At 50.5% G+C, this 20,665-nt stretch overlaps 2 protein-coding genes across 14 annotated transcripts in view; one reads left to right on the top strand and one right to left on the bottom strand.

The window, feature by feature from the left end:
• The window catches only part of ERI3 (ERI1 exoribonuclease family member 3), a 135,655-nt gene extending 124,755 nt beyond the window's left edge, over positions 1-10,900 (top strand). For all 8 annotated transcript variants that reach the window (XM_025378167.1, XM_025378207.1, XM_025378178.1 and 5 more), the window contains one exon: positions 10,369-10,900. In XM_025378167.1, coding sequence (XP_025233952.1) covers positions 10,369-10,451 — 83 coding nt within the window. In that variant the 3' untranslated portion in view covers positions 10,452-10,900. The remainder of the gene's footprint in view (positions 1-10,368) is intronic.
• Positions 1,796-18,907, bottom strand: DMAP1 (DNA methyltransferase 1 associated protein 1). Of its 6 annotated transcripts, XM_025378082.1 has the most exons (13): positions 18,812-18,899; positions 18,481-18,630; positions 17,880-17,971; positions 17,705-17,782; positions 17,423-17,618; positions 13,509-13,667; positions 13,230-13,397; positions 12,744-12,929; positions 12,508-12,579; positions 12,113-12,185; positions 11,680-11,972; positions 11,341-11,432; positions 1,796-2,188 (listed from the first exon to the last, which is right to left on the bottom strand). In XM_025378082.1, the coding sequence occupies exons 2-12, from the start codon at positions 18,583-18,585 to the stop codon at positions 11,373-11,375; spliced, it is 1,482 nt and encodes a 493-aa protein (XP_025233867.1). In that variant the 5' UTR covers positions 18,586-18,630; positions 18,812-18,899; the 3' UTR covers positions 1,796-2,188; positions 11,341-11,372. The 6 variants fall into 6 exon arrangements, with proteins under 6 accessions (XP_025233867.1, XP_025233883.1, XP_025233910.1 ...); XM_025378098.1 differs by lacking the exons at positions 1,796-2,188; positions 17,705-17,782 and having other exon boundaries at positions 11,313-11,432; positions 18,812-18,907; XM_025378125.1 differs by lacking the exons at positions 1,796-2,188; positions 17,705-17,782 and having other exon boundaries at positions 11,313-11,432; positions 13,509-13,637.
• Between the last annotated feature and the right edge of the window lie 1,758 nt (positions 18,908-20,665).

Below are 20,665 nucleotides of genomic sequence, written 5' to 3'. Positions count from 1 at the left end.
ATCAGGGACCCAGATTTGTTTCCAGTTTTCTTTCATCTTCAGCATGGTCTTCATAGGCTAACTCCCCTCAAGGTTGGAAGATGGCTTCTGCAGTCCCAGACATTATGTGCAGGTACGAAAACATCCAGCAGAATATAAAGGACTATTTTTCCCTCATGCTTGTCTTCGTAAGAGAGAAGAAATTTTCCTTGAAGGCCTTTCAGCAAACTTACCCTCACGTCTCAGTAGCCAGAACACATGCCTATCCCTATGTCAATGACTGGCAAGGGAGAACGGGTCACCAAAAATGGCTCAGACAACAGAGGATTAATTCTGATTACTTGAAGGAGTAGTGGGCTCTGCCAACAGGGCAGAAGGTGGTGGCACTTGGGAACATCATCAAAAGTGAACAAGGGCCGGGCCCAATGGCTCATGTCTATAATCCCAGCACTTTGGGAGGCTGGGGAAGGTGGAACCAGCCTTGGTAACATAGCAAGACTCCATATCTACCCAAAAAAAAAAAAAAAAAATTAGCCAGGCATGGTGGCATACTTGTAGTTCCAGCTGCTCGGGAGGCTGATGCAGGAGGATTGCTTGACCCCAGGAGGCCGAGACTGCGGTGAGCTATGACCAAGCCACTGCACTTCTGCCTGGGTGACAGAGTAACATTCTAATTCAAAGAAAAAGAAGTGGGCAAGGAAAAATGTGAATATAGGAGAGACGATACATATGGAGAGAGTAAGGGTATAAATTTTAAGGTTTCAGTGAGTGAAAAAAAAAAAAGTATACAGATAGGTTAGGCATCCCTAATCTGAAAATCCCAAATCCAGAATGCTCCAAAATTCGAAACTTTTTGACTGCCAGCATAACACCACAAGTGGAAAATTCCACACCTGACCTCATGTGATGGGTCGCCATCAAAACTTTGTTTTATGCACAAAATTATATAAACAATTATATAAAATTACCTTCGGGGTATGTGCATAAAGTATAGAAGAAACATAAATGAATTCTGTGTTTAGACTTGGGTCCCCATCCCCAAGATATCTCATGTATATGCAAATATTGCACAATCTGAAAAAAATCCAAAATTCAAAACACTCCTGGTCTCCAAGCACTTGGATTGTCAAGCACCTTGTTATTGTCAGAAACCAGGGATATTTGGATTTAATATTTCAAAGGAAGAGTAGTAGGATGTTTAAAAGGTTGAGTGTGTTACTGTGAATATGGGTGGAAATTAGATACAATGGAGAAGGCTATTAGTGCTAAAGTCAAAGAATGAAGAGGCTGGCAACAAGATTTCTCAAAAGGTCAGGATATAGAGGTTATGGCAGGCAGGTCTCTCAGGAGGGAGGTGGCCATGGTCTGGATTGATAGCACGTGCTCACAAGAAAGTCTCCAGATAGTCTGCTGGTACATGGGTCTGGGGCCGGGTCACAGGTCCTGGTACTTTCCAGCTACCTGGGGCAGCACAGGCAAGTGGCATAACCTCTCTGTATCTCAGTATCCTCATTTTACAAGGAATCTGTCCTGGTAGTTCAGGCCATTCTGGAAGAGGGTAAGGCCCTGACATGTTCCTATTGGAACCACTACAGGGCCCAGAAGACTGATGAGGCTGCCAGGTATGGCAGATCAGCTCAGCTGTTCTCAGTAGCCAACCCCTCCCTGGCTGGGTTCCCTTTACTTGGCCATAGGTGATCTGGCTATAACCTGGCACTTCTAGTTGTGGCATCCCAGACCAGGAGGAAGGTGAGGCTTCCTGGCCCCTCTACCTGGATGGGGCCTTGGCTGGGATTGAGTTGGGGGAGGCGGGCATCCTCTGTAATGGCCAGAGCAGCCGCCCTGTTACTACGGCGTATTTCACTTTTAATTCTGACATATAATGTAATGATCTTTTTTAAGGCCCGATGATATTATCTGCCTGACTAGATTATTGAGTCTTCATCATCTCCAGATAAATTTATGGCCAGGACGAGGCTCAGGATTTATCATCAGTCAATAGAGCTCGATACTCTAACAAGGCGTGTAATAAGATATACATATTTAATGATCCAAGGGGAGGAGCGCTAATGGGAGTCGAGTGAGTGGTCCATGGGGCTGGGGCTCTGCCCTAGGGTTGCCATGGCTGTGGGGACATGGATGTGGTCTTTGCCCTATGGTCCCCAACTCTGGTCTTTCTCAGGACTGCCTCAGTCTCCTTCCCAAGAGCCTGAGGAAGGAAGCGGTAGGGAAAGGAAGAGGCAGCATTAGGGCCAGGCCAGAGCTAGGGCCCAAGCATCTTCAGCCCAAAGGGTGTATGCACCCCCTGAGAACTTCGCTCCCGCTTCCAGGCCTAAGGGTTGGGGGTGTCCTTAGACCTGTACGCCCAGGCCCCTGAGCATTAGGGCGAGCCCACAAGGGAGGGAGTGCCGGGGCTGCGTGCCCAGGCCGCACTGATGGTGACGGATGGTTTTTCATTATAGCCTCTCAGGTCCTGCCCGCGCCCTGTGTGGAAATTCTATTTATTCCCTAATTTGTAAAAATTCCCTCTTTATCTGATCCCAATCAGGGCGGGGTAATTGGCTCTCTGGGGCAGCGGCTGGGGTCCTTGATGAAGAGCTATGTGGATGTACCCAGCCCGGCCCCCACCCAGCCTGCCACCAGGGCCCACAATTAATAATGATTTGCAAATGGCAGACAAGCAATAACACAGAAAGATGTGGCGTCCGTGCTGCCTCTTCATTTCCTTCCCTCGCAGATATAAATGGCCACAGAACAAAAACCCAGCACTATAAATTCTAGAATTAGTTATTCACCGGGATAAATGGGGCCCGGAGCCACCAGCCACTGTCCCTGCCACCGTTCTTGCCTGCTTTTCCTGATCCAGGTTCTGGCCCCATGTCTGTCTTGAGCCTGGCGCCTGACTCTTCTGTCTCTTTGGCTCACAGCACAATTCCTCAGTTTCTTCCCACCACTCCAGCTACCTCCTCCTGTGTGGCCGAGACTTGGGAGTGGTCACCTGGTCTGGGCCTGTAGCTTCCTCTGCAGGGCTGGAGCCAGCAGGTGGGATCCTCCCTCCACCTCTTCTTGTGGACCTCCCTGGCTACCCAGTGTGGTTTCTGTCCTCATTCTGTATTGGGGTTTGAATGAAGTTGACATGTCCTGCCAAGCCTGGGAGTCTGGATAAGGGTTGGTCTTGGGTATCATCTTTGGCATTTGGGACCAATCCTGTCCATTGGCCAAATCTGAGTTGAGTTCCTGGTGGCCAAATGCACTGTAAGTGACATAAGGGGTTTGATGCTGTGCTTACTGGTCAGGCAGTTCTGGGATGCTAGCAAAGGGGTTTCCGGGCACCATGCCCTCCCGGCCAGGCACATCCCCCCCAACCCCACTGCCCCCAAGTGGCTGTGAGCTGGCGGGTAATGGGCGTGTAATGGCCTCATTTCCATGCCTGGCCTCCAGGAGCGGCGGTAAGTGTTTGATTGCCTTAATTTCCAAACACATCATTATCCCAGCTTTACCAGCGCTTAATAAACACTTTATGAGGATTTTTTTAAAAACATCTTCGGTCCGCATACTTCTCTGAAGTGATAAACTCTAATTAAGTCTAATATTTAAAAATATGGTAATGGTGAGTTGTTTGAATAAGTGGACTGCATTTCTGTAATTTCATTATTACGTAAAACACGCTAATTATTTGGAGCGCGCTTATTACGGTGAGAGAAATCGCCTGCTAATCAAGATGAAATTGCCTTTTCCCCTTATTGTGGAACCATCGTCATCCTTCACCATCAGCCTGTGGCACCTCCAGGCACCTCGGTGGGGTGGAGGGGGCTGAGGGGAGGGGCTGAAAGGGGTCACTTTGGAGTGGAGGCTGTAAGGACCCCGTCTGGGGGAGGGGGAGGAAGCTATGGGAGCCATGGCTGTGGAGAGAAGGGAGTGTGTGTCTAGGAAGTGTGTCAGGTGGGCCAAGGTGGCCGTGAATGAGGGCTCGGGACTGTGTAGGCCATGTCTGAGACAAGGGGGGTGGGGATATCAGGATATTATTGTTGGAATAATATTATTTTTAGATGTTATTGGAATTACAAAAATAATAACTAACCGAGCTACTGTTTTAGGCACTTCACAAATAACTCATTTCATCTTTTTAACAACACTTTGAGGGAAGTTATTGCTATAATTATTATTATTCCCATTTTAGAGAAGAAGAAACCAAAACAAAGAGAAATTAAATAGAATTCAGGAACTTGCTCAAGTTCACATGGTTACTGAATGGTGGAGTTTGGATTCAAACCCAGAAGCAGGATATACTGGGGCTGTCTGCTGTGTCAGTCCTAAACTCACTGTCTTGGCCTCCATCATCCTTCTAAGCTAACATTTGATGCTAAACCTTAAACTGCACCCAGCTGTTGGGTCCCCATCACAGAGTTGCCAGATAATACAGGGTTACAAATAATACAGGACACTAAATTTGAATTTCAGATAAATAATTTTTAGTACTAAAAAAAAAAAGTATGTCCTGTATGGAGCTGGGGCTGCATTTAATCTGGCAGTCCTGTGTCAAGCAGACCTAGGCACTGGCACTTTGCTCTCAGGGCATTACTGCTGCCAGGATGTCTAGACAGACAGATGTGGCAATAGTTGAGGTTCTAGAATGTGGACACACCCAGGGATCCTGCTGTGTCACCCTTACCATGCGTGGTTCCTGCTCCTTGCACTGTTTTCCATACCACCTCCCAACTACCCTACCCTATCTCTGCTGGTCCCTGTTCCATGGACTCTCGCCTCATTCCTCACCATGTCCTGAAGATCGCTAATAAAGTGCGTTACCAAGCTAAGCATTCCGCAGGCAGGAGGCCTGTGGAGACTCCAGCAGACCTCAGGATGTGTCTGCATGTTCCTTTAGGCCACACTGCCTCTTAGTCCCATAAGATCAGCAGCTTGCCTACTGTCCCTCCTGTTCCCCCAGTTTGATCGGCTTCTTTGATCATTTCACATACATTCTCTCCTGCCTCCAACAGACACATGTATGGGAATTATATATATGATAGAGGTGTCATTTCAAAAGGATGGGGAAAGTGTAGACAGTTCAATCAATGGTGGTAGGACAATTGGCTATCGGGGGAAAAAAGTTAGAGTTTTTATTTCTTACCACACACAAAAATAAATTCCAGACAGATTAAAAAGTTAATATAAAAAAACTGAAAGTATTAGAAGAAAACATAGGACAGTTGTGTGTGTGTGTGTGTGTGTTTAATGCTGAGATAGAGAAGACATTAGCCTAGAAACCATAAAGAAATGCCTGACAAATTTAGATGTCCCATAGGAGTATGACTTAACTTATCCAAAGCTAAGTTCATCACTGCCCCAAATTTGCATCTTCCCTGGTATGCCGTATCTCAGTGAGTGGCACTGAGATCCTAGATGCTTTCCCTCTGCCATCCTAATCCCCCCATTAAGGCTTGCTCGTTCTATTTCCTAAAAATTCTCTTACCTCCATCCACTTCCCTCACATCATCAATAGATCTTCTCCATTTCCACTGCCACTGGCCTAGTTCTGGGCCATTATTTCTGGTCTGGACCACAGTACAATCTGCTAATTGATCTGCCTGCCTTCAGGGTTAATCCTTCTAATCCAGTCCTCACATCTAGGATGGTAATTCTGAAACACAGATCTGGTACTGTCATTCCCCTCCTTAAACATGTTAATGTCCATCATTCTCAGAATATTAACATCTTAAGCTCCTTAGTTTAGCATTTGGGTTCTTTAGGATTCCCTTTAGTCAGTCACTGACCACCAGCTTCATCTCTTGACACTCCCTTCTGATTCTTCATCACCCCCACCCATCTGATAAATTTTTTTTGGACACTCCACATTTCACCTCCGTAAATGTGCCTATGCTGAGAACACCTTCCTCACCCCAACCCTAACTGGGTGGGCTAGCTCCCTCTCCCATCCCCTGAGACCTCTGCTTAACTCTGGAGTCTTTTCCTAATCCTCAAACAGAACTAGATTACTTTTCCATGCATCCTTTTCTCATAGCACTGCACACCTGACAGGGCTGTCTTTGAGTTCCTTGAGGGCAGGGAGCTACAGAGTCTTGCACATCCCTCAGAAGCATTATGGTACAAGATCACTGAACATACAGAAGGTGTCAGTGCATGTTTGCTGAATGAATGAGTACATGAATGAATGGACTTCTCACTTCTTGGGTCCCCTTCCTCCTGAGGGTCTCCCTAGTCCAGGCCCTGCTTCCTGTCCACTACCACTCAGTTCCCAGGTAAGTACCACTAATGGAGAATATCAGCCTCAGGTTGTTTGCCCTTTGTGAGCTCTTTCTGGGTGTCCTAAGTGATCTGAGCAACTCTTTTGTGTGCAGATTCTTTGTCAGGCAGACATTTGACTGTCCTTGGGCCCAGCCAACAAGCTTATCCTTCCTTGTTAGGTGCTAGCCCCACTAATCTTCTCTCAGGGATTTATGCAGCTGCACTCCTCACATTATGGTCCTGGCAATATAAAAATATTTCCAACACTGAGAATATTAATGCCCCAAAAAAGAGGAGAGGGTCATCTTGTCACAAATTGACGATCCTGCAGAAACATAAAAACAGGTTAGCCTGGCCAGGCAAGGTGCTCACGCCTGTAATCCCAGCCCTTTGGGAGGCCGAGGTACAAGAATTGGAGGCAGAGGTTGCAGTGAGCTGAGGTCACGCCACTGCACTCCAGCCTGGGTGACAGAGCGAGACTGTCTCAAAACAAAACAAAAGGAAACAAAACCAAAGGTTAGCCTTCTAGAATTTGAAGGTGAGGTAGACCTACTCTTGGAGGCCTCTATTGTGGGTGCAAGGCTGTGCTCCCTGCCACCCCACTCTCACCCTACAGCAGCTTCATGCTGGCCTCCGTAGCTCAATGAGAGGTCCTGGAAGGCAAGCCTGCTAACCCAGGTGGCCCCCAGAGCTTCAAGCAGAAAACTTTCCAAGAGACTATGTTGCCACCCGACTCACCCTGCTGCTCGCTCTCTCTGAATTTTTGGCCTATTAAAAGCCCCAGATCTGTCTCTAGTGCTTCTGCCAAGCTTCCTCACTTAGTAGGGCCATAGACTTAAAAAAAAAAAAAAAAAATCAAGGCTTCAAGGACTGGAAGAAGAGCCTGGAGCTGGAAGTCCATGGCTGCCATTCCACTGACTTGCTAGGTGAACTGGAGCAAATTTCTTCCTCTCCCTGGTCTCTCTTTATTGTAGTGGGCCAACTGCAACAAGTTAGACTCCAGAAATACCCAGTAAACAGGATCCGAAGTCAGAATTTGGAGTGAATGCCAATTTGGTTTCACCAAGTCTGCCAGCCCCTATCAGTCATCTGTGCTATCAGTTGTATACACTTTCTCACCACTAGTTCCTCCAGAAAACTAGCTTCCTTGCCTTTTCTTCAGAAAGAGGAGGTATTCCAAGCATAAAGAACAGCATGTACAAAGATACGGGTGCAACACCTTGTTCAGTCCTCACAATAACAGCAAGGCCATTATCACCCTAGTAGAGGAACCTAAGTATTAGAGACGCTAAGCCCTTGCTGCGTGTTATGCAGCCAGTGGGTGAAGTTTAGATTGGAAACATGTCTTTCTGGCTCCAAAACCCACTTTGTCATTTTCAGAAAACAGTGAGTGGGGGTCCTTTAGATTGGAGTCCGGGGATTGAGGGTTGAGTATGGCAGAGACCAGAAATAGCAGGGATCAATTTTTGTGGAGTCTTTAAGACACATTACGGAGTGTAGACTTTAAACTGAGGGCAAGGAGAGCCATTGAATGGCTTTAAGGAAGAAGAACATGATCAGATTTACGTCAGAAAAATCACTTTGGCTGTAAGAGAATGAATTCGGGGGAGAAAGAGGACAGCTGTTATAATCCAAGATGATTAGGCAGAGACTAAGAAGAGAAAATCTGCAGAAGTTCATACTTGATTAGATTTGGAGAGTGAGGGAGAGGGCAAAGTGGCAACATGACTCTCAGATTTCTTCTTTGAGCATTTTGGGTGGATTATGGTGCCGTTCACTGGGACAGAGAACATAGCAGGTTGAGGGGTAAGAAGCAGCTTGGAGAGAAAATTAGCTCATGACTGGACGTTTAGGGTTTATCTAGAAAGAGATGTTCAGGAATATGTGGTGTGGAGCCCAGGAGCTGTCCAGGCTGGAGACAGTGATCTTCAGGGGGTAGCTGAAACTCACGATTTAGATGAAGTCATCCAGTGTGTAGAGTGGGGAGAGGTCAAGGACAGAGACTGGGACATGGGGACCCTCTCCCAGCACAGGGCCAGGCACAGGTGGGGGATCAGTGCTTGCTCACTGGATGGCTGGTGGCCCGGCGGTTGGGGCTGGGACATTCACTTGGGCCAGGGGAAGCAAATTGAATGATTTGTCCAGCAATGAGGGAGGAGCCAGATGAAGTCAATAGAAAACTAATTTTCTTTTCTGCTGGAAGAAATGAGGTGTGTGGCCGCTGGGTAATTGCAGATAACGAGGGGACTTATTCTTAATATGCACAGCGGCCATGGTCCCTAGGGTACAGGAGACAGGAAGGATTGGAGGTGCCCTGATAGGGCCAGACTTGTTTGGCAAGAAAATCACCCTATCATAGTCCCTCTATTGGCACCACCACAGCCCATGGGCCCCATCCTAACCCCTCCCCCTCTTAGGCCCCTTCCTGTCCCATTCCCCTTCCTGTCAACTGCCTAGCACAGCCCCTCCCTCCTTCACCCTCTACCCCCACAGCACAGGCGCACACACTAAGAGAGACAAATGATGGGGCCTCAGCTGAGCGGGGTGCGTGTCCGGCCCATAAACCACGGGGATGGGTCACGTCTGGAGTTGCCATGGCCGCCACTACCCACCCATCTGTCTTCCCACTGTTCTGCCTCAGACCAGCCCGTACGGCTTCCTGAGTCCCTGGGGGAAGGTGTCACCTCTCCATGCCCACATCCACTGCAGGTACATCCACACTGAGCTCTGCGAGACAGGACCCTGTCTGACTTGCCTGCCCAAAGCAGGCTCCGCAGAGCTAGGATCTGGCTAGTGATGCAGGGTGTGGGCCGACCAGAGACTGTGCCTCCTACTGCCCTTGTCTAGTGCTGGAGGGTCCCCTTCCTAGGCTAAGGTCCTGGCAAAGGTGGGCCTTGACAGGCAGAGAACTCCTGACCCCACCTTGAGCTTACTACCCCCCACACTTGATTATGACATTGATGTACAATATTTCTACAATCACAGCATGGATCCTATGAAGGCTGGTGGTGGCTGAGGCCCTGATTATGGCCCAGGAGCATCTAAGGGAGATGGGAGAAGAGGCAGGTGAGGGGATAATGAGTTGGTGGCTGCGTGGGCAGCTGAACAGAAAAACTCAAGGCACTCAGGCTGCTTCTCTCCTAGGCTTCCTCTAGTTGAATAAGCTCTGGGCAGGTGCACCTCCTGCTGGTGGTGGCAGTGGTGAAACAAATCCTGGCCCATGTCCATGATACCGAGGCCCCAGAGGCCTGATCCTGCAGCCTCCAGGGTTCTAGGACAGTTGAAAGCATCCAATACCGGAGAAACTGTTTGTGATAGTCTAATACAGGCAGACATTCCACAAGGTATGGGCAGAAACAGGGCCCAAAAAGGGACTAGCACCCACTTTGAGCCTACTAGGACAGAGGCAGGGCTTCCGCTGACGTATACAGGAGTGTCTGGTAGAGGGCTGATGGCCAAGGCTATGAGGAGGACCACAAATCTGGACCCTCCCCGTCCTATCGGAGCTGCACAGGAACAGGTGCCCAGGCAAGTTGCTGTTTGAGTACACAAGCCCAGGACACAGGGCAGGTGTGTTTCCCAGGGCCCTGGCCCAGCAGTGCCGAGCCTTGTGCCTTGTCACTAGTGATTATGGCCTGGGTCACATCTTCCACACACACGAAAGTGCCGGCAAAGTCACCCTGGCCGTGGGTGTGATGAATGGCTGCCCAGTAATGAAATGGAGACATCAAGGCGGGTGGCGGGAAGACGGAGTGTGGCGGACGGGCCGTCCCCACGCGGCGGCAACAAGAAGGATCGCCCAGCGGCCGGGGGCCGTCAAGGGAGAAATTACACATTTACTCTGCCTTTTTCTTACTGCGACGGCGCCCATACATCACCGCTGGGGCTGGGGCGGGACATGCCGGCCAATTTCCAGCATGAATTATGGAACTGAGAAGCATCGAGACCAGGCTTCCTGCTGGCCCAGCATCACCCAGCCCAACCTGAAGCCAGGGATGCTGCCACCAGGGGATGGGACCACCCTCTCTAAAGCCTGTGGCTCCTGAATCTGACCCTGCTTCCCACCCCCGCCCTTGTAAGAGCACCTGTGGGCATGGAGGGGAAGGATCTGGGGCCGATCTAAATGTCTTCTCTCCTTTTTAGACGACTGCAAGAACATTGCCAACATCATGAAGACACTCGCCTATCGAGGCTTCATCTTCAAGCAGACATCGAAGCCGTTCTGATTGGCCGAGGACAGGATGGGGCAGGACAGGGTAGCTGTTTGGCCCAGCCCAGAATCCTCCTCTCCCTCACCAGAGGGGAAGAGGGAGAGTGGCATAGCTCTGCATCCAGAGTGTCCCCCAGCTGCCCTGTGGGCTTGTGCCCTTGCAAGGGCTTGGCCACTTGGCCCTTCTGGAGCAGACACTTTGTGCCCCCCATCCCCACCCCTCAATCTCAGCCCAGTATTAGCCCCTCCCATTGCGGGCCTGGGCTAGGGGAACCCAGGCACTCACCGCCTCCTCCCTGGTACACAGGCTTCTGTGGGGCCACCAAGCCCCCCCTGTGCCCCCTCCCATCCATAGTGCATGGTGTGTGGTGCCCCCAGGGCTCCAGGACAGATCAGGCCCCACCTTGTGTCTACCCCCATCCCCGCTGTGAACGTGCCACTGAATAAAGTCGGGGAAACGAGGCAGTGGGTGTGTGTGCAAAGCCGTCTGTGTATGTGAGGCTGCTGCTGCGCCAAAGCTGTCAGGATGTGAAGGTAGGTAGAGCATGCTCCAGACTGCCTCTGTGCACAAGGCCATCCGTGTGTGACTGGCCGTCACTGCAGCACCTGTGACACCCTCACTCAATATGCACACAACTGTGGCAGTGCGGGGACTATCAGTACAGGCTGTGTGCAAAGCCATCTTGAGTGTAAACCACAGGTGCTCTGAGGTGCAGGAGTTTGGGTGAAACTCATAGTGGTTAGTGGTCAGAGAGCTGCGAAGGGCCTGAACACAGGCAAACCTACCTGCCACCCTGTGGAGTGGCTGTGACAATCCCCTCCTGGCCCACCCTTCCCACTAGGGGCATCAGAAGTGAAGGAAAGGGAAAGGAAGCAGCCTGGTCCAATTCAGCAGCTCTATTTACATAACAGCGTCGCCCACACCCTGTGGGGTCTCTCATGGCTTCTTGGCTTTCTTCACAGAAGATGAGCTGGAGGCCGACTCCCGTCGCTTTCTCTGAGGACACACAGAAGGCACTGAGGTCAGTAACCCCCAAGGCCTGAGTCAGGCTTAGTGCATGTGTTTCACGTGCTCAGGGACAAGGACACCCACTGGTCAACCCACTCCTACCCCTCAGTCTCAGACCCACACAGAAGTGATGATCATCCCTGCTGCAGGTACTAGAGGGAGAGGAGCCCCTACACCCATGTGCATGTGCTCACTCGCAGGGCCAAGGCATGCCTCCCAGCCTGTCCAGACTTACCGAATTGGGTGTGAGGGGTGCGCCCACCACATCAATGATGGTGTCCTTGGGGTCAGGGCCAAGTCCTGGTTCAGTCACTGCTGGCTCAGCAGAGGCCGGGCCTGGGCCTGATGCTGGTGTGGCAGGGCCCCCCAGCACACCTGCCCGGGCCAGTGCCTCGTGACGGTGCCGCAGCATCTGCAGCTCATACTCGCAGTTGGCACAGGCCTGCTTGAGCTCGTACAGCAGCACCAGGTCGCTTCGCAGCTCATTGAACATGTGCACCAGCTCCTCCGTAGGTGTCGGACTCAGCTCTGCAGGCAGGTGGCGGGCAGCACAGGGCCAGAGCTCAGGTGTGGTAGAGGGCCAGCCACGTGAACTCCCCTCCCCGTGCCCAGCCTTTATCCACAGCCTCGGGTGGGTACACCCTGTGGGGCCCAGTCCCCACACTCACCCACACCAAGCTCCAGCAGCATCTGTTCCAGGGCCTTGATCTTCTTCTGTCCCACAGAGCTGGGCAGCTTCATCTGCAATGAAAGCTGGCAAGCTGAGCCTCCCAGCCACAAGAGACTTGGGATGAAGGGGACAAAAGGCAGTGGGAAAGAGGTGTGGAAGAGACGGTAACACATGGAGGTTAACTATGGGCCAGAAAAGGAAATAGCCAGGAAGCTGAATATAGTGAAAGCTGTGACCTTAGCCTGGCCACATCACTAAGATCCTGGCAAGGCCACCTCTGTCTGCAGCAATCTCTCCTACCGCTCCATCCCCACCTGCTTTCAGCGTTTGGGCCACATGGAGCCCAGAGCAGAACCCAGGGCCCAAACATGCTAAAGGAGGTGACTCACGTACCCGTTGGCTCCGCAGCGTGACACCTGCAGACTTGAAGTCTGGAAACTTGATGCCTGCAGTCTCAGGAACAGCCTAGGGGAGAAGGCATTATGGAGATCAAGGTGTCACAGGGAGAGAGCCCAGGGTTAGTCCCAGCACCCCATCAGCACTGGGTGCTCTCAGAACCCTCCACTTGGGGTGGGGCCTTGTGCCAGGTAACCCTTCCACCCTGAGCTGGGCTGGCTGAGCCTCCGCACCGGCTTCTCAGCCTCCTTTTTCTGGGGTAGCTTCTTCTTGGGGGCCTTGCGTTCCGTGCGCCGCTGCTCTGCAGTGGTGTCTGCCGCTGTGATCAGCTTCTGCAGGTCCTGGCTGCGTTTCTCCCGCTCCTTCTTCCGGGCCTCGATCTTGCGCAGCTCCTGTAGCAGGTACTCCTCCTCTGCCACCTGGAAAAGTGAGGGATGCAAAGTGTGTGAGGGCACTTCTAGGAGTGAGGGTAGACACGGAGGTGATGGGGTGCTGGGGTGTCTGTGAGGGAATCTGAGAAGTAAGGGATCATGAGGGAGGTGAAGGGCTATGAAAAGCAGGGGGGATGGCCCATGAGAGGTAGGAATGGGCCTGGGGCAGTTAATAGGGTATCAGTGAGAGGCAGGGGGACCTGGAGTGGGAGTTGAGGGGTACAGAGGATGGAGGCAATGGGCAAGGGGTTTGGGGCATGGAGGACAGGTATGTGGCCTTGGGCTAACCTGCTCTGGGGTCCGGTTGTAGAGACGCTCAAGCTGTTCCTTCCGCCGTCGTTCGTGCCCAGCATCAAATACTGGTATCTTCAGGTCTGTGCCTGGCACAGCCCGCACGTTAGCAAGCTTAGCACAGATGTGGTAGTACCGCTCCTTCAGGTCTTCCACAGAACGCTTCTGAGAAGCAAGACAGGGTAGAGGAATGAACATTCAGGGGCATGTGGAAGAGATGGCATAAAAGGGCCTGCTAGAGAAGCTGGGCACACATGCAAATGCACAGTGGCTCACCTTGAACTGCTGGTGGTCATACCGGTCATGGATAACAACGAAACGCAGGTCAAAGCGGCGGCTGAGGTCAAAGAGGTGGTCAGTTTCTGCCTTAGTCCAAGCATCATCGTGGAGATAAAGCTGGTACTCCTGCTCTGAGTACACAGGCACCTGCACAGTCTGCTGGCACAGAGGGACACAGTAGGGGCATGCCCACATCATGTCATGTCTAGCAGGTTCCAGCCCCCAGTGACCACAGCTCCTCCTGTTTGTTGCCAGCCCCTGGGCCTGTGCCCCTGCAGCATGGAGTGAGGAAAGAACCTGTCTGCTTGACTAGAGGTCCTAGCAGGGTTTGGGACTGTAGCCTCCCCCTGATTCATTCCAGGAGCAACTGCACTGTCTCCAGTTCCAGAGCCTCAGTCATGGGACACACACTCCTGCCCCCATGGTTAAGGTGAGGGGCCCACATGTAAGTGCTTCTGTGGGGTCCAAAGGTCAACTCTGGAGTAGGACAGATGGCTAATTACCTGGAGAAAGGCCCAGCAGCCCCTAGTCCATATAACTCTTGTCTGAAGCACTACTGCCACCCAGTGGGGACAATGGGACTTGCTGCTCCCCCAGAGTTTGCCAAGGTCAGGCATCTCTACAGAAGCTGGGCCTGAATCCTACTCCCAACATAGGCAGCCCTGCCAATGCCCCTTCCTCCCTTCTCCCATACCCCCAATCCTACAGACCTGCCCCAGAGACAAACAGCACTACCACCAGCTGGGTCTGTCAGAGACCCAAGGAAGGAGTCAATGCTAGACTAGATCAGGAAAGTCTCTCTTCTCAGTTAAAGACCACAACCGGCCGGGCGCGGTGGCTCAAGCCTGTAATCCCAGCACTTTGGGAGGCCGAGATGGGCGGATCACGAGGTCAGGAGATCGAGACCATCCTGGCGAACACAGTGAAACCCCGTCTCTACTAAGAAATACAAAAAATAGCCGGGCGAGATGGCGGGCGCCTGTAGTCCCAGCTACTCGGGAGGCTGAGGCAGGAGAATGGCATGAACCCGGGAGGCGGAGCTTGCAGTGAGCTGAGATCCGGCCACTGCACTCCAGCCTGGGCTACAGAGCGAGACTCCGTCTCAAAAAAAAAAAAAAAAAAAGACCACAACCAGCTCCAAAACTGGTCGCCTTTTGGACATCTCCTACTGGAGGTCCCCCATGTACCTCAAACTTACCTCAGTACTGAACTCTTGGCCCTCCCTCAAACATTATCTTCTCCAGTCCAGATTTCAGTCAATATCACCATCACCCAACCCAGCTGCTCAAGCCAGAAACCTGGGAGGCATCTTAATTCCTATCTTTCCCCTTGACTCCCAACTCCCCTTGACCAAATCTGTGGCTTTTACCTCCAAAATTTCTGTCTCTGTTGCCACTTCCCAGTCCAGCCTACCCGCTGTCACTTGGCTGGATCAGAGAAATAGCCTCCCTGCTGATCTCTGCCCTCATTCAATCCTCCTCCAATCAATTCTCCATCTGCAGCTAAGGTGATCTCTTTGAACAGTGCTACTTAAAGGATAGTCTGCAAACCAAGTGCTGTTTACACTTACCCCGGTCTATGATGAGAATGGAAACTGAAAGTAGACACTAAAAAACTTACATAACAATTTTACAGTAATTGTATGCTGTTGAATCTAATATGAGGAAACATGGCCTTGTATTTTGCCTTTATAATTTTATTATCTTTATCAGTCTCTGATGGATTGGAAGTAAAAATAGAAAAATGTCCTTCGCCACAGATGATTTGAGACACACTGTCCTAGTGTTTCAGAATATATATCTTACCATTACCAACTATCCCTTATTAAAATCCTCAGAGGCTCTCCATCTAAGATAAAGCATCTTCTAGATAATTCACAAACTCCTCAAGCGCAAGGGTGTCCAGTTCATCTCCCACCTTTAGGACTCAGCACACTGTAGGTATCAGTGTCCACCAAATCAATTAATGAACACGCAAATAAATGACCTGGCCTCCTCCCGCAGCCACTGTCCCTCATGAACCCTAAATTGCAGCCAAATGACTAGCAGTTTCTAGAACATAGCAGACTTCCCCCTTGATCTTTGCTCTTGCCTGAAATGCCTTCCACTTCTACATTCCTTCTACCTAGATAACTTTCTCAACCTTTCGAGCTCTCAGGCATCATCTCCTCTGGGAAGTCTCTCTGGTTTGCCAGGTTTGATTACGTATTTCTCCTATGCATTTTAATTCAATTTAACTAAAAAACAAACCAACAACTCAGGACCAGCTACGGTGGCTCATGCCTGTAATCCCCACACTTTGGGAGGCTGAGGTGGGCAGATCGCTTGAGCCCAAGAGTTTGAGACCAGCCTGGGAAACACGGTGAAACCCGGTCTCTAAAAAAACCACAAAAATTAGCCAGGCATTTTGGTACATGCCAGTGGTCCCAGCTACTCGGGAGGCTGAGGTGGGAGGATCGCTTGAGCCCTGGAGGTGGAGGATGCAATGAGCCGAGATCACACCACTGTACTCCAGCCTGGCCGACAAAAAGAGACCTTGTCTCAAAGAAGAAGAAGGGAAAAAAAAAAAAAACCCTCAGGAACTGTGCAGCCAGTCCTCTCAAGTAGCTCTTAGTCAAGTGAGGAAGACATTTTTTCATTCATTCAACAAATATTTACCATGGGCCTGCAATACCTATGCTGGAGACACAGTGCTGCATATGACAGGCAGGGGTCTTAGCCTCTCAGAGCTCATACTGCTGCTGAAAAAATAATTTTGGTACCATGTGGGAAGTTTGATACATAGGATATAACAAGTGACACTCCAGCCTGGGGACAAAGATTGGTTAGAGAAGACGTAAATGAGGCTTTCAGGCTCTAAGTCTAGGCTATTCCAGGCTGCAGCAGCTGTGAGGCCACACTGTACAATGACTTAAGTAATGGACTAGGAAACCTAGCCCAATCTAGCTCTGCCTCTCACTGGCTGGGTGAGTCTGGGAAGGTCCTGCTCTGCTGAGCTACAGTAATCTAGACCAGAGATAACTCAGCTTGGACTAGGGGGCTGGCATAGGGGATGAAGAATATAGTCAGAGATGTGATTTATTATGGAAAAAGAATCAACAGGACTCAATAAATAGATGTGTCACTGGCATCTAGCTCAAATACTGTGCGCATTCTGAGAGGCCCTCCCTGACCATCCTAAGGTAGGACCCCCGCCACACACCTACAACTTCACTCTTTATCTCACTTCATATCCATTCAAATCCTGGTTCATGTTATTGATGGCTCTTATTTGAAAGACTTCAATCCATTTCCTTACATGTTGGTTTTCCCGATCTTCTTTGTCCTGCTGTTGATTTAAATATTGTGAGCACTAAGGGAGAAGACTAAGTCAAGGACGATCCCCCAAGTTTCTGGTTTGGGCAACTGGGTGGAAGATGGTGCCATTCACTAAGATGGGGAACAGATTTGGGACTGACAGAGGGAACATGATGAGTTCTGTTCAGGGTACCTACCTGATGTAAGGTACCTGTGGGGCATTCAGAAAGAGATAGTAAATGACTGGATGCGAAGGAACCACTGCTCTGGATTGGTGACGTGTAGAGAGGGTAACTGAAGCCACAGGGTTCATACTAAGAAAGTACAGAGTAAGAAGAGTAGAGTACCTAGGATATAGCTCTGAGGAACAGCAACATTTGAAAGACCAAGAAAAGCCATGAAAAACCAGAGCAGGTCTGGGAAAGAACAGGATCCCTTGGGCAGAAAAGACCCATGGAGTCCTACTCTGCATGCATTTGCCATGAGGACTGGGTGGGTAATCACAGTTGGGCATGAGCAGGCCCCCGAAGCCAACCCTAGGAGACTGGAGAGCTTGCACAAATGGCTCAAAGTGGGAGGGCAATCTTGGCCTGTGTCCGAATGAAGGTAGCTCACCTTATTGAACCTAGCAAAAGGATAGTCCTTGCCCTCCTCCGCTGCACGTCGCCAGTGGAAGAACATTGCTCCGTCCTTGCGGGCTGGATTGGTGAATGGCATCCACTTCCAAGGCCGCACCTTCTTGGAGCCCAACTTGGCCTTCACTGTACGGTATCCCTGACCAGTGTCACTGGGTAGCAGTGGGGGTGCATCCCTGGCAGTGAGGTTTAGGGAGATGGCAGGTTAGAATCAGAAGGTGTGTTAAAGAGATTTTTGTCCCAGGGAGCTGATCTACCCTGCCCTATAGCAAGAAAGTCATGACCTGGAGCAAGAGATTTCTGGTCCTCCTGCATCCTGCTAAGCAAGCAGGAGCCCTGGCTGGGAAGGAGAGAATTGGAAGAGAAAACTAGGAGTTAGGGGCATGGCAGGTGAATCAGGGGCCAAAACCTGGGGGACTTGGGATTCCAATACTTGCTTCTTGTCAGAGTAGAGCAAGGCATAGACTTCCCGGTGCATGCCCTCCGGCCTCTTGAAAGTCAATGTCTCTGAGGACTTCTTGGATTTTTTCTGAGGAAGGAAACCACAGAAAGGAACCACAGCCTAGACTCCCTTTCCTGACAATTATTTAGTCCAGCTCAATCCCTGAAAAAACCAGCACCTACAAGGTCAATGACAGGCAAACTGACACACTGTAAAGGCACAGAAACCCCACTCCCAGGGACACCACCCTACCCCGAAATCAGAGCAGTCCCCTGCCCATTCCACCAACTCTCAGACTGTTACAATGTCTTGATTTCTCCCCAACAATATCTTGCAGCAAAAATCACACTTGCCTGGTCCTCTCGTCTCTCAGAGGTGTCATACCCTCTTGGTCCCACCGTCTCCCACGATGTCCCACCTCCTCCCTCCCATCAAGGATGACATACATTCTGTGTCCTGTTATGTCACCCCTTTTATCGCCCAACTCACTATAAGTGTAGCACCCATCCCTTGCCCCATCTCTCTTCTGTTGTCACTCCTCCCCATCTTCACTCCCCTACTCTCCCCTAGCCAATGCTTTCAGGTGCCCCTGTTACCTTGTCTGGGTTGATGATGTCCTTCTTGCTGATGGTCCCAGAGGCTGCATCCCCTTCTGGACCCCCGAGTTCTAGAATGTCCCGTACATCCGCGCCCGTAGCCATCGCGCCTGAGAGAGGGGGGAGCCACCGGAGGTCAAGGGTCACTGCCTGAGGGAGGACCAGGCTCAGGTCAGGGGGCGGGGCCAATCCAGAGTCAAGCGGAGGCGAGGTGAAGAGGGGGGCCAAGAGGACGAGGGTGGTCCAGGTCAGGTCAGGGTTCTGCCTGTGTCCCACCGCTTGGATGTTCCTAACGGCCCCTTCAGCCACCTGGGCCCTCGAACCTCCGCACCCGTGTCCAGCGGCTGCAGCCCCCACTACCACTCCCCCGTCCCCGCAAAGCCGCGGCAGAAACTTCCGGCGGTGCTCATTCGAAACGCGGTCGACAGAAACGCTTCCGGTCGGTGTTGTAGGAAACGGAGCCGACTGGCAACCGAGGGCGAAAGCTACTGGCCGTGCTGAGCTTGCCACCGTTTGGTTCTCCCGCGAGCCCGTTCTCATTGGTGCACTGCCTGCTTTCTGGCATTTTCCGTCTACGATGCTCCGTTGCATCTCAGGCAATGAAAAGAGATACCAGAACTTTGTGACTTTGGGAAGTAACTTAATTTCTCTGGGCCTTTTTCTTCATTTGCAGAATGGAAATTGTATTGGCACCTGTGTGAATGAAAAACCAAGAATTCGTGTAAAACATTAGCACAGTGCCTGGGACATTTACTATTTTTTTATTAAATGAGTTAATGATTTGAATTGACCCCCTTCATTTAGTGCTACTATGTACTCCGCACTGTGCTAAGCTTGGAGGTGAAGAGATGAAGGAGGTGAACTTCAAACTGTGATAAGCTTAAGGGTGAAGAAATAAAGGCAGAGCTTCCTAAGGCGGCTGCCAAAATGGAGTAAGGTGTGGGCCCTCATTTGAACCTCCTCTGATGGAAATATCTGTGGGTTGTGGTCTCGTGGGGCTTTCCTGGAGGCCAGCTTCTTGGAACTTCACTAGTACAGGAGCTAGCTGCACTCTTTGGGTTACAAAGAAGCCCAAAACACAGCTTCAAGCAGGAAGCAGCTTAGAAGTATCCTTCAAGGGAATAAACCTGGGGATCTTCCTGGAAAGAGAGAGACAGACAGGAGGTCCTGAGGAAGGGCAGAAGGGACAAGGAAAGCAGCTCCCAGCTTCAGCAGTCTGCAAACCAGCCTCTCAATTTGAAGGACACATAGCCTGGGGGATAGGGTGGGGCTTGTTAAGGCATTAAGAAGGCCAGACCCCAAGTCAAGACCTGCCAAAGATCCCAGCAGGGACTAGAGGAGCAGACAGTTTGCACAAGTTAGCTCTAAGTGTTGTAGCCTGTTCTGGCCTGGAGAAGACAAGGGGATGCAACAACTGTAGCCACAAGCCTGACTAGGCCCCAAAACTTTGGAGAACCAGGCCTGGAGGTACATACCTGTACCTGGGCTTCATTCCTGGATGGATCCACTGAGCTCCAGTTTCCAGAGAAGGCCACAGTCTTACAGCAGAAATTGTCCACAGGGTAAGGAAATGGTCCTTAGAGCCAGAAGGGGACAGAGCAATTGGCTGCCTGAAACACTTGACCCTAGTTGTAGTTAATTAATTGTGTAATTATTTGTTTAATATATATCTCTAATAGACTCATTTCTGTGAAGACAGGGATCACAGTACATAAATGAATGTATGTGCCAGGCACTGTTCTAGACTTTGGGCATGCAGTGGGTGAACGAGATACAAATAGCTACTGGTGGAGCTTATATTTAGTGGAGACGGAGAAACCCTAAGCAAATAGACAATAAAATTGATAATATAAGTTTTGATGGCAACAAGAGCTAGGAAGGAAATGAAATAGAGCGATGGGATGGAGAACTGCTTTCCATAGTCTGGTCAGGGAAAGTTAGTGGTCTCTCTCTTTTTATAAATGTGCATATGCATAGAAAAAATTCTGGAAAGGACTAAACCAAAATGATTCCGTCAGTTATTTTTATCTGGCAATTTATATTTTCTATACTTTCTATAATGAATGTGTACCTCTTCTATAATAAAAGGAAAGAACGAAGGGAAGGAGGAAAGGAAGAAGGAAAGACAGGCAGACTGTGCGCTGTGGAAGGTGGACCAGGCCAGAGTTTAGGAGACTAGAGGGCA

This window comes from Theropithecus gelada, chromosome 1, assembly GCF_003255815.1.
Source record: "Theropithecus gelada isolate Dixy chromosome 1, Tgel_1.0, whole genome shotgun sequence".
Lineage (NCBI taxonomy): Eukaryota > Metazoa > Chordata > Mammalia > Primates > Cercopithecidae > Theropithecus > Theropithecus gelada.
This window is presented reverse-complemented; position numbering and strand designations above follow the sequence as displayed.